This window comes from Carcharodon carcharias, chromosome 2 (genome assembly GCF_017639515.1).
Source record: "Carcharodon carcharias isolate sCarCar2 chromosome 2, sCarCar2.pri, whole genome shotgun sequence".
Lineage (NCBI taxonomy): Eukaryota > Metazoa > Chordata > Chondrichthyes > Lamniformes > Lamnidae > Carcharodon > Carcharodon carcharias.
The window spans coordinates 214,649,514-214,663,746 of record NC_054468.1 but is presented as its reverse complement, the minus strand read 5'-3'; the positions used below and the strand labels follow the sequence as shown (position 1 = coordinate 214,663,746).

The 14,233-nt window shown below is 40.2% G+C and overlaps 1 protein-coding gene across 1 annotated transcript in view; it reads right to left on the bottom strand.

The window, feature by feature from the left end:
* Positions 1 to 14,233, bottom strand: part of prkd3 (protein kinase D3) — a 410,491-nt gene that overhangs the window by 215,268 nt on the left and 180,990 nt on the right. The window contains exon 3 of the mRNA XM_041182404.1: positions 4,045 to 4,183. Within this exon, the coding sequence (XP_041038338.1) occupies positions 4,045 to 4,183 (139 nt within the window). The remainder of the gene's footprint in view (positions 1 to 4,044; positions 4,184 to 14,233) is intronic.

The following is a 14,233-nucleotide window of genomic DNA, read 5'->3' as shown; positions in this document are numbered from 1 at the left end:
TGTCTCATCCATCATTTCAGTGAAATTTTATAACAAAATTGGTTCTATGTAAAGTGGTCAGATACAAGGATCCAAATCCTGTCTGTATTCAATATGTAACAAATATAATTGTACATGCTTTGATTACAATCAATATGTTTCTGTACATTTTTAAGCTGTCCTGGGAAGAGAAGGCTGATTAAAACCCAAGATAAATATACAAGAATAATAAGAAAATTATTATTTTCCAGACCATGCTGCATCAGTTCTTTTCCTTTCATCCATACTGCTCAATTTTCTGCTGTAAAAAAATAGATCAGGAAATTTTGCAGACAATGCAATTGCTTGTGCTGAATTGGCACTTGGTCATGTTTACAAAGCAGCCCTGACCAATAACAAATACAATTTGATAATGATCCTCTATAGTCACTTGTGCACTCCCATTTCAATGAATTGCACCAGCACTCAGGACATCAAATTGGGAGAGATTGCTGAACTGGATGAAATAAAAATGGTTCATCATGTTCCGGTCTCCATAACAATAAAAAGGAATAAAGAAGCACCAGAGAAGTTGCAAAAAGATTTATCAGAATAATACCAGAACTCAGGGGTTATGCATATCAGGAAAGATTAAACAGGTTGGTACTGTTTTCTCTAGAAAAATGGTGACTTGATAGGGTTTGATAGGATGAGCATAGGAGAATGGGCCAGAACTGCTGTGGAGTGGCAATCACATTCAGATTGCCACGTCGCTCCTTTTCACTTACCCTAGTCTGGAGCTGTACATTTTTCACCCACCCAGACTTCAGAGTCTAGTGGTCGGGGGAGAATTGGGTGGGAGGGTAGTTTGGGCTTGAGTGGGGGGCACACTAGTCAGGGGAGGAGTAATCAGGGGGTTGGGAGGGGTCAGTACCAGAGCTACCCAGGAGTTAGAAGTGGTTTTAATCCTTCTAACCTTTTCCTGGGTAACTATTCTCCTTAGACAGTCGGAACCATCCAAAGTCTCTGATTTAAATCAGAGTATTGGATGGTTCTCAGTGCAGGTAATTGCCCATCGGAAGTATAAACTTCCTGGCAATTAAGTGATGTGCAGTCTTTGCATGGGGTTTCCAAGTGTGTGTGTTGTGTGTGTGTGTGTGTGTGTGTGTGTGTGTGTGTGTGTGTGTGTGTGTGTGTGTGTGTGTGTGTGTGTGTGTGTGTGTGTCGGCAGGGTGGGGGGGGTTCCCAGTGCAACTTCTGGGGTACCTCTGGCATGTACAACAACAACCTCCCCCATAAAATAAATAGGCAATTGTCATTAATAAACCTAATCAGGAATTAAGGAGAAATTTCTTTAACCAAAGAGTGGTTAGAACATGGAACTCAGTACCACAAGGATAGTTGAGGGGAATAACAAATACATTCAAGGGGAAAAACACACAAAAGGCATCGAAGGCTATGCTGATCAAGGTATATGAAGGGAGTGGGAAAGGCTAGTGTAAGTATTTCGTAAGCTCTCCCTTGGAAGTGGGTATTACAATAACAGATGGTGGGGCTTCTACTAATATCCAAGGTAACTAATTGAAACGATATTGAATAAATTCAATCCTTGAATGCATCTGCCTCTCGTTGCCTTGCCAATTGGAAATGTAGTTAGCTAATTTTTGTTAGATTTGTACAGAATGCAATTTGGAATGTTTTAGGGAAATCTTGGCCATAATACTTTGCACAGGGTCAGCACTGAAGGACTGAAATATTGCTGAGATTGAACAATTAATGCAAGATGTCGTAAACATTAATGTCAGCAGGCAGAAGTTGCTATTCAGCAGAAATTAAACTAAACTGTTGTGGCTAGTGATTGTCTCAACACAAAGCATTTATAGTTCTATATTTTAATATTTGTCTGCTGCAAGCGGAGATCCTTAAAGCAATCCCCTGTGAAATGCACCCAATTCAGCCAGTCCTATAGGTGGCTGCAACAGATTAGTTTCACTGTAACAGAAGCTACCTTCAATCTTTAAAGAGAAAAATAAAAGCAACATTTCCCTTTCATGCCAATGGAATTTTGGCAAGAGGGAAGATGTATATCCTTATAGCACTTGGTTGTACAGCTACAATCAACTTGAAAAGATAAAGTACTACCAGTGGTGGGTCAGGGCATCATGATATACAGAGTCTAATGTTTTATAGACATACAACAAAATTTCCTGTTTTTTACAATTGTTGATGCTGTTCTCTTCCACAACAGATAGTTGCTGGAAGCACAATGTGGCAGCTCAGGAAAAAAGATATTTTAAGATTGCACTTGTTTTTAGGCACTATTTTTTCAATACGTTATGAAGAGTGTCCAAAATCAAGAAAAATCACTCTCTAGTGAATATATGATCAACTCATTCATTTCGAATGTTCTTCCCAAAGATCCATAGACTTTCCTTACAATGAAACCTCAATTTCTACGCTACCAATCATTAAACTGCTACTAAATAAATAACTGCAAACTAGGACTAGCTGTTTTCCTATGAGAAAAATGGTGAAAACATCCGGATATTTCAAGATGACAGAAGATGTAAACTTAGGCAGACTCCATTAGTAAATATTAATTTTGTGCATCAATTATACATTAATGGTAAGTTAATGTGTTGCAACAACTTAAAAGGGATGGCAGTACCTTATTAATGTTTTCTGGAAGACTTCATTCTGGAACAGCCTGCCCCAAAAGGTCACTGTTAAATCGTACTATTAGCCATTCAGCCCGTCTATACTGCATCCAATACCTTAGTTGCTCTCACAAGAACTTTAATTCTTCACCCCAATATCTAAAAAGATGCTATGATAAATAATAAACCCGTAGCTCTAAACACATTTGAAGGTGTGAGGCTTTTCATGTTAATAATTACATGGTAGAGCCATCCCGTGTGCAAATGCAGGAAAGTGCAGAGAATGGCAATACCACCCATTTAAAGTGAAAGATATCACTAAGTATATTAAGATGCCTGTTACATAGTAGCCACTGAAGTGTGTATGACTTATCAGACAGTAAGCATCAGTTAATTTGGAGTTAACATCCTTGAGCAGGTTCAACTGTAAAAGGTTACTGCATCTAGGTGGGAAATATCAGTCATCTTCTTTCCTTCCATCCCCATCCCAAATGTATCACTAGCTATATCTGATTACTTAGAACACTGGAAAACTTAGCCCTTCACATGTTGCCTCTATCCCCAAGGTTTGTTTCATAACTCTACTGGATATCTGATTAAGAAGCAATTCTTCAACTGCAGCCCACTTGACTGGTAGTTGGCTAGACTGCACTGGTAGCTAACTTCAGCAATGAAAGCAGTGAAACCAGCACAAGCATATGGCCCAAATTCTCACTCAGACAAAGCAAGTTAAATACACACGAACAAATAGCTACAGTTTGGCAAGGCAAGAGATAAAAACAACATTTCAAAATGGCAAGGGAAAGTGGATGGAAAAAAGCTCTTGCATTTAACTTTCTTAAAACAGTTTACAACAAAACTACAGGTTGTGACTATTTAAAGCAATTAACAGTATTAATGGCCAAACGCACACAGGGAAGTTGGGTTAAAAAGCATATAAAATAGATTACAGGGACATACACTGTCTAATGAATTGAACGATTGGAAAGTGAGAGAATTTTTATATGATGTATACATTTTGAATAGATAAAGTTTTGTTTGGGATTTTTTTCTTAACACAAGCCTTGATTGCTGAAATGCAGCTGAAGTATATCATCCACTTGATTGATTGTATATCCTTAGTTACAACCAGAGCTATGTGACCGTGAAGTACAGCACCAAAACTTACCACGAAAGGTCTGTATGTAGTAAACTTGAAGAGAATGAATAAGAGGAAACATTACCTTTTGGCAACAGCCAGGATATTAGCAGCTCCTTAGAGGAAAAATACAATTAAGATGGAACCCTGGTCTCTCCAAATAATCAGTAGCAATGATAATTTTAATCTCTTGTACAAAAGCCAGGTATTCAAATTTTGTGCACAATTAAACGCAAATGGCAACTAAAGTTTATCTCTGTGGTGAATGATCAAGTTAGCGTGACTACCTACCAGAAAGAACAACCTCAATCAAGTCCCCTTCGTGAATTTCTTCCGCTGATATCAGTCTTTGTAGGATGTTCTCAGAATTGAGGTCATGGCGAAAGAGTAAGATCTTGTCATACATTCCAAAAAAGCCACATTCTGGGAACTAAAATAAAAACAGATTAGAAATGTACAGATGCCAAATTCTACTAATCTAATAAACAATTTATCTTCAGTGTGACTCAATGTTTAACAACACAAGTTATCTCCAATAAAAATCCTAACATGATGATAAATGAAGTTATTTTTGTTGCTGTCACAACAAACTCCTGAAATCTGTTTCCTTCAAATAAAAAAGTGTACAGGACAATATGGTTACATTTATAAAAAATCAATACATATCTGGTAATACATCACAATATATTAATAAATATTGTCATTAAATTGTAAGGAGACAAACATTGAGCTTTTGGACATTTTTTTCTTAAGTATTTGTGTTTTCCACTTAATTACCATAAAATTGCAAATCAATTCTTAGGTGATCATAGGGTTACATGTACTGTCCCCAATTTTGCACCAACTGACAATCTTACTCAAAGAGCACAGAATAATTTTGCAGCAAAAAAAAAAATCCCACTGGTGCTAAATTATGGCTCAAGTCCTCTAATTTTGACTTGGTAATTTCCTTTTTTTAAAAAAATGGGGGGGGGGGAAACTTGACAAATGTTTCTTTCCTCTAGTTACCTATTGCTACTGTGTGAAATTTTTTAAAGAAAAATAATGAATCTCAGAATGGCAGACAGTATAGTTTAAATTGGGACAACCTGAGGACATGAAAGATGTCACAAAAATGCACATTTTTCTTTAAAAAAAACTTTCATAGCTAACTGCCACATATCTGACACAGCAACAAAGTATTTATATAGTGCACTTATCACAGTAAATATTCCAAGGTACTTCAGAGGAGAGACCAACACTGACCAACATGACAATTAGGAGATGTGACCAAAGGAAAGATTGGTTGGAGGTAGAAGGAACTTCTGAAGTTGGGGGTGGTGGAGAGAGTTCCAGCATATGGTACAGATCTTCCATTGATGGTGTATATTTTCCACCTCCCTACCTCATCAAGTCAAGAGTTGGATCAGACTTTTGAAATAGGATGCAGAACCAGAGTAAGGGTGGGGTGGAGGCCACTTGAGAAATTTGTGAATGAGGTTGAAGATTTCAAATTCAATACCTTGGGGTTGAATTCTGAGAGGACAGGGAGCAAGGCTTGTGATATAGGATGCAAACATAAATTCATATCAGGTGAAGTTCAGGTGGTTGGAGAGGGAAGTGTTGGATACATTGAGCTTGGAGGTAAAGACAGCAAAAATAAGGGGTTCAATAATGAGTGCAGGGTAGAGTTAGGCATTATTAGAGGTGGAAATAAGCATTCTTGGTGTTGGATAGAACAATGTGCCTGAACTAAGGTTTCTCACTTCTCAATGAGGCTCTCTGACATACCATTATCCAGATATAGAGCTCAATATTTTTAGACTTTAATCATCAACAGAAAACCCAAATAAAACTGCTTTTTCTAATGTATTAGTTTAAATCGCTGCACTTCAATTTCTGATGAAGTTGCAACAGATAGTTGACTTGATTTTGTCATCGTCTACCATTGACAACATTTATTTCATACTTAGTTTTATGGCTGTGCTATGCGGAATCTATATGCACCAGGCCATCACAATTTTGTTGTAGCATTAAATTTAATGGCAACAACACAAGGTTCAGTTCTAGCCTCTGACAAAAGGCTGTACGTGGCACACTATAAACTTGCTACTTCAGTGCTGATGTTTAGATTGCTTGTGGAATAAATTAGAATACCTTAACCCTTTGGGGATTGTAGTAGCATTGCTGCGCCACATCCAAAAACACAAGCTCTGAATTGATTGCTTTCATGGAGCACGTTATAAATCAAGGTAGCTTCCATGTGCTTCACAGTTTGTTCTCTTTTGTGAGTTGTTTTAGTGAAATATAATTTGAATAGATGAATAAGTGATTTCATCATTTTTCATTTTAAAAGCACACTGAAGCACTCATACCAGGTCAAACGGAATCCGAGGTGCCGTGGTAACGCTGGATGCAAACTTAAAGTGATTAAACCCTTATCGAGAGAGTGTTATAAAAAGGAAAGTGGTGTAATTTATTGGTTTGATAACCCATTATTAAAATGTGCTAAAAGTCAGGAGCCTGATTTTAAACTGTTCAGTTGATTTAATGCAAATCTACAGAAAATTCCCAACACTCATTTACAATTAACACCCAGTAACATTTAAGGAGGGCCAACTTGCATTGAAGGAAGGGTGCTATGGTATTTTATACAGGGACACTTTACAGAAACAGGACAATATAGAATACTGAATTGATGGAACTAAAGAAAATAGATACGCTTTTCTTTGGATTATCACAGCTGAAAAGTGCCTCAGCAGAACTGCAGGCTCCTTTCCAACATAGCACTTCAAGGTGGCTCTCTCGTTTCTTTTCAAAATCATAAATTGAAACATGCAACTCCATCTGTTAAACGATGTTGGCACCAACTTTCACTCACCTCTCAAAACTGAAGCCCCGGTTTCTATAGGGGTTCAACCCCAAGATGAAGCCTCTATTTCTACTGATCTCAACTTCTTTAGAAACTTCCACAGTTAACAGCCCTGCTGGTAACTCCTAATTCAAACTCGCAATCTTAAACCCCTTATGTTTTCCTAACTCCCATGAAAACCCTTGAGGATAAATGAGAATGGGAAAAATGACACCACGGCTAATCAAAGGACTGACTTCACACAATAACTGGTCCAACTTTTATACAAACATATTTCCACGTGATCGGAAAAAACAAACAGCCAAACATCCTGCTAGTTAAGAAATTTTTTAAAATATCAAGAAGCCTAGTTTTTCCAGGATATGACAAGCACAAATATAAAGTCACTTCCTACCCTGCAAGAGTAGTAGGGCTTCCCTGCTTATCACTTGCAAAGAGAGGATTAGACAAACAATTCTGACTTTATAAGGGTCAAACGATCTGCAGCTGTTGCCATAGCAGCTTTCCAAACAATATCCCTTTAAAAACAATCATTCATTTACAATTCAGTCTGCTACAGGAAGACCCACAATATACATCTCTGCATGTTGCGAGGACAGATGTGGCATATACATGGGACATGAATTCCACACCCTCAAAACCATTCAAGATTTCTTTTAAAAAGAGATACAGTCTACTCTCACTAATTGCACAGTAACGCACAATTATTTTGCTTTTTTGAAAAAAAACAGGTGAGGTATTTTCCCTGGCCCACATGAAAAAAATACAGAACAACAGACTGATGTACATCTTTATTTATGAAAGGATATAACTGCATTAGCTGTTCAGAGGAGGTTCATTCAACTGATTCCTGAGAAAAGTTGAGCAGGTTGGGGCTATTCTCATTGAAGTTCAGAAGAATAACACGTGATCTAATTGAAACATATAAGATCCCAAGGGGGCTTGACAAGGGATGCTGAGAGGATGCTTCTCCTCCTGAGGGAGTCTAGAACTAGGGGTTTCTCATTTAAGACCAAGATGAGAAATTTTTCCTCAGAGGATTGTTAGTCTATGGAATTCTCTTCCCCAAGGAGCAGTGGAGACCCAATGGAAGTCAATAAATATACTCAAGGCCCAAGTTAGATAGATTTTTGATTGGCAAGGGAATCGATGGTTACGGCGGGGGGGGGGGGAAAGACAGGGAAGGTTGAGGCCAAAAGTCAGATCAGCCATGATCTTAACGAACAGTGGAGAAGGCTCAAGGGGCCAAGTGACCTACTCCTGCTTCTGACTCTTGCATTCTTATGTATTGTGTATCAAGCATTTTGTGGCATTTTAAAATGTATAATAAGGTCACCACAATGAGAATGAATTGCAACTAACAGGGAAACTACTTGAATCTATCATCAGAGACAGTGAGAGTAGCTTTGCCAAACCTCCCAGAATGGTTGGGAGTCTACCAGAATCGGCATCAATCTCCTAATGGCCAAAGAAAGCAATCTGGCATATTTTAAGACGATATTTTAAGCAAATAAGTCACATAGTTCATACTTCTGAGCCACAGTTACGCCATCCAGTTATCAGTAACAACCACCAAGGAGAAGAAACTACAACTCCCTACAATACAGGACTACTTGCGTGCCAAACAGCATAAGCAGCAAACAATAAGAGAGAGCAAAGCAATTCTACAACCAAGAGATCAGATCTAAGCACTGCAGTCCTGCCACATCAGCTGGGAATGGTGCTGGACAATTAAACAACTCACAGGAGGAAGAGGCTCCATAAATATCCCCATCTTCAATGATGGGGAAGCCCAGCACATTAATGCAAAAGATGAGGCTGAAGCATTTGCAACAATCTTCAGCCAGAAGTGCCAAGTGGATGATTCATCACGGCCTCCTCTGGAGGTCCCCAGCATAATAGGTGCCAGCCTTCAGCCAACTTGACTCACTCCATGTGATATCAAGAAATGACTGAAGATACTGGATACTGCAAAGGCTAGGAGCCCTTACAATATTCCGGCAATTGTACTGAAGACTTGTGCTCCAGAACTTGCCGCGCCCTTAGCCAAGCTGTTTCAGTACAGCTACAATGTGGAAAATTGCCCAGGTCTGTCCTGTACGCAAAAAGCTGGACAATTCCAACCCAGCCAACTACTATCCTGTCAGTCTACTCTCGGTTATCGGAAAGTGATGGAAGGGGTCATCAATCGTGCTATCAAACAGCACTTGCTTAGCAATAACCTGCTCATCGACACTCAGATCAGGTTCCGCCAGGGCCACTCAACTCTTGACCTCATTACAGCCTTAGTTCAACCATGGACAAAAGAGCTGAACTCCAACGGTGAGGTGAGAGTGACTACCCTTGACATCAAGGCAGCATTTGACCAAGTGTGGCATCAAGGAACCAGTAACTGGAGTCAATGGCAATCAGGCGGAAAACTATCTGCTGTTTGGAGTCATGCATAGCACAAAGGAAGATGGTTGTGGTTGTTGGAGGTCAATCATCTCAGTTCCAGGACATCACTGCAGGAGTTCCTCAGGGTAGTGTCATTAACCCAACTATCTTCAGCTGCTTCATCAATGACTTTCCTTCCTTCAGACAAGGGGATGTTCGCTGATGGTTGCACAATGTTTAACAATATTCATGACTCCTCAGATACTGAAGCAACCTGTGCCCATATGCAGCAAGACCTGGACAATATCCAGGTTTGGGTGGGCAAGTGGCAAGTAACAATCATGCCACACAAGTGCCAGGCAATGACCATCTCCAAAAAGAGGTAATCTAACCATTGCCCCTTGATATTCAATGGCATTACCATCGCTGAATTCCCCCTCTATCAACACCTTGGGGCTGCCACTGACCAGAAACTGAACTGGACTAGCCACATAAATATTGTGGCTACATAAGCAGGTCAGCAGCTAGGAATCCTGCGGCAAGTCATCCTGGCTCCCCAAAGCCCGTCCACTATCTACAAGGCACAAGTCAGTAGTGTAATGGAATACTCTCCACTTGCCTGGATGAGTGCAGCTCCAACAACACTCAAGAAGCTTGACACCACCCAGGACAAAGCAGCCTGTTTAATTGGCACTACATCCTCAAACATTCACTCCCCCCACCACCGACACACAGTGGCAGCAGTATGTCCCATCTACAAGATGCACCAAGCCTCCTTAGGCAGCACCATCCAAACCCACAACCAGTACCATCTAGGAGGACAAGGGCAGCAGACCCATGGGAATACCACCACCTGGAAGTTCCCCGCCAAGCCACTCACTATCTGGATTGGTAATATATCACCATTCCTTTACTGTTGCTGGGTCAAAATCCTGGAATTCCCTCTCTAACAGCACTCTGGGTGTACCTACACCACAGGAACTGCAGTGGTTCAAGATGGCAACTCACCACCACCTTCTCAAGGGCAATTAGGGATAGGCAATAAATGCTGGCCTAGCCAGCAAAGCCCATATCCAGTGAATGAAGAAAAATAAATGAGACATTGCCACGTGGCAACATCACATCCAGCACTGCGCAGCCAAATCAAATTCACATCTTAAACTAGAAATAAAACAGGAGGATTCTGATTGGCTGGGATTTTGGCGGGCTGCAATGGGATAGGTGGGATTTGATTTCATTGGGGGATCAGGCACAAGCCGCGAGTATTAATCTGAATCTGTTCGACAGGAGTGGTGGTTCGGATCACCTCAGATCTTTTCATTAAAAACACAGAAAAAAAATTATTTTAAACACTTTATAATATTCTGGTTTGAAACCATGAAGTCGGAACTTGCACCAAGCCCCTTAAGGGTGAGTGAAGTCTTTCTCTCCCCGCATCCTAAAACTTCAATCGTTATTCGCCCTCACTGCAAATTTATCCCATTTGCCTGATTAAAGTTGGTGTGTTTTCCTCTCTCGCTCTCCCTTAGAACCCGCTAGCACCATGCTGGTGGCCTTTTGCAATGTTATTTCTGCCGACATTTCCTGGAATATGTCCAGCCAGAGTTGGAAACCCCAAGGGTGAATGAGCATTTGAACAAGTTTATATTTGTGAAGGGTAAGTCATATCTGACTAATCCAATTGGATTTTTTGAGGAGATCACGAACAACTTGAATTTATATAGCATCTTTAATGTAGTAAAACATCCAAGGTGCTTCACAAGAGTACAATCATCCAAAAATTGGCCGAAAGCCTAAAGAAGCAGCTAAGGGGGGGGATGGGTGAGTAAAAATTTGGCCAAAGTGGTAAGTTTTAATGAGTGTCTTAAAAGGAATGTTTAGGGAGGGAATTCCAAAATGACTTAAAGCATGAATGTCAATGACAGGGAGAAGGAAGTGGAAGTGTATGGCAGCCTAGAGTTGGAGATGTCAAATTCTTGGAGAGTTGTAGGCATGGAGAAGGTTACAAAGATAGGGAGGGGCAAGGCCATGGAGAGATTTGCACACACGGATGATAATTTTAAAGAGGCATTGGTGGGTCAGGTGCAAATTAGGTCAAAAAGCACAAAGGTAATGGGCGAAAAGGACTTGGCGAGGGATAGGATACAAGCAACAATGCTTTGGATGAGCTCAATTTTACAGAGGGTGGATGATGGAGACCAGTCACAAGAGAATTGGAATAGCCGTGTTTGCAGGTAACAAAAGTATTGACAACAATTTCCAGTAGCAGCTGGCGTGGATGGGCGATGTGAGAGGTGGAAGTAGGCAGTCTTTGTTTTGGAGAGGATATGGGATCAGAAGCTAAGTCAGGTTCAAATAGGACAGGAAAGTTGTAAAAAAGACTAGTTTAGCATGAGAGAGGGGTCAAGGAGAGGATGAAATCAGTAGTGACGGAATGATGTCTGTGGGGCCCCAACACAAACAATGACTCTCATCTTCCCAATGTTCAACTAGAGCAAAACATGGCTCATCCAAGATTGGATGTCGACAAACAGTTTGTCAATAAAGTGGACAGGGATGGATAGATCAGGCATGGGTAATGGAACAGACTCAAGGGACTGAACTACCTAATCCTGTTCCTCCATCCTGCTTATCCTAAATATTTGCAGTTAAGTACATAGTTGCTCAACTTCAATCTTTGCTTCAAGTCAAACATTTTATCAACACACAGGTCATGTTTTTCAACTCAGAAAAGGTTCCTCCCTCCCGAGGGAATTTCTTTTCCTGCCTGTATCATCCCTCAGCATATTCTCTTTCAGCTAATAACTGCTAGGAAAGCAAGAATAGTCCAAAGCCTCATACGGGGTGGGATTTAATCAGCCCGGCAGGGGTTTCACCATCTGGGAACCCCTGTCAGTTCCATGGGGTGGACTGACAGAAAAGTGCCCTACTGGCATCTAAGTGGCTGTCATCAGGCCTTCCCTGGGATTCAGTACCCTGGTGGCAAGTCCCACCCACCTAGAGCTGCTGGCCAATCAGGAGGCTGGCAGCTCCTCATTGATGTCATCACGACCAGGAGTGGTGACAGCTTTCAGCAACGCACCCACCAGAAGCCCAGGATCTTTGTGGGACCTCAGGCCTTCGGGAGGCAAGGGAATGCAATGCGACTCCCATTTAATCTAAGCGCTGCTGAATTATGGTGGGTTCAGGGATAATGGGTGTCAATTGGCTCATTAATTACCCTAATTGATATCCTACTGCTGGCTGCCAGGAATACTGCATCAGCCTCTTCTGTCCTCTGACTTATTTGCGGGAGGTTCTGCCATCACCGGGAGACTGACACTGGCCTCTCCTACAATCAAGTAGGCTGGCCAGCTTCAGTTCATGCCATATTGAGCTGGATTAAATTCTGCCCATTCTATTTCTTCCATGTTTCGGGGAGCAAGCAACATTTCCATGCTTTACAACCACATATGATGGCACTGCCAAACCAACACATTAACACCCTATGGCACAGAACACTGGAAATCCAAAATACTGCATTACTGTGCCACACCACGTAAAAATTCATTTTACTAAGGCATAAAGCTCTGCTTATTTGTTGTGGCAAATGGCTTTTTTAAAAATCTATTATTAAGGCCCTTATTTTGTACAGCTGCAACTACTTCACCCAAGTCACTTAAATCCAAAATAGCTCCACCTTGGCATTAAGCATAAGAATCTGCATTTCAGGAATGAAGAAAGGTGCAAACAAAACAAAATAGTTGTCACTAGAGTGCAGAAATGCATCCTATTGATTAGAAAGGTCTTCTTTAGGGTCCCAAAAAGACTGAACTTTCTATTCTTGTGGGCAACTTTTTTTTTAAGGAGTAGGATTTATCTGGTTTGAAGGTTTATTTTAATTCAGCTCCTTGAATTGGAACCAACCCTTGACCGTGTGGGCTGGTAGAAAATTTTCTTTCGGGCATCATCCAATGTATTCCTGAAACTGGACACCAGGAGGAGGTGTTCAATCTTCTAATTTTTCTTCCTTCCCCTTTGGAAGTGGAGTAGCTGGCCTCTGTTCTGCATCCTCTCAGGATAGCTCAACTAAGGTCACATAGATGTTTGAAACAAATCCCAATTGTCACTAACCAGTGTAGTGCTTCCACTAGCACCCTGCAGAAGCATAGAAAGCATAGTCAAATCAAGTAGGGGAAAAAATAAAGCACAGGGCTTTAACTTGAAAGATCTTTAAAGTAGCATTTCATACTGAATATCTAAGTATAATACTACACTGTTTCACAAGTCCTTAAAATATCATTGTGCACTCTCAAAAATGGTTTGACGTGGGTTAATGTAGCAAGTTATTTAATGCTTCTAAATCATCCATTAGAGCACCACTTTGCTGAGTCACCATGTAAACCCATGTAAAATACATATCTCAGATAGACACAAAGCTGCATCTATTTTTGCAGCAAATACCAGATTTTACTGCTTTGTGAGGCTGTCATTTGAAGCATTTATCACAAGCTGCAAATGATAAATTTTGGTCTGAACAGTGCTCCATATGTATGTCTTGAAGTGTCACAATATTGAGGCATTTACTAATCAAAAACCTAAGGCTAGCCCTGAAATCAATAATGCACATTAAGTGAAGAAAATTCTGAATCATCAATGTCCGTTAATTGGGAATAATTCTGAATAATTGGGAATACATCGAGAAATTAACTTTTCGGGCAAGACAATGCCTATTTTGCAGAATTTTCTAATTTCCATTTATAAAAGCCTCAAGTGCCCAAAGAAGAGATACTTGAATTCTGAACAAAAGCTTAAACTTCGATTTGTTCCAAAACTCTTACATAAAGAGACTTGTATTTATACAGCATCTTTCAGGTCAATTAAATAATTTTGAAGTGTAGTAACTGTTGCAATGTAGGAAATGTGGCAGCTAATTGGTGCACAGCAAGCTCCCACAAACAGCAATGTGATCAATTAAAAAGGAAATCCACATATTGTAGCCACAAGTCAAAAATACAATGGCAACATAGTTTGTTTTATCATTTGGTGTTAACTTAATTCTATAATATCAATGATAATAGATGGATGAAAACTGCTGGAAGATCTTGTGGTAAGATAAGCATTTGAGAGGTCAAGCAACTTCAATTTATCATAATTCCATAGTCTATAGTTGCTAATTTTGCCACGAGATGAAAATTCACTAGTAGCAAAGCAATACCTTTTAAATGTTTAGTCATTTTTTAAAAATTTCCAGGATGTAGGTGTCACTGGCTA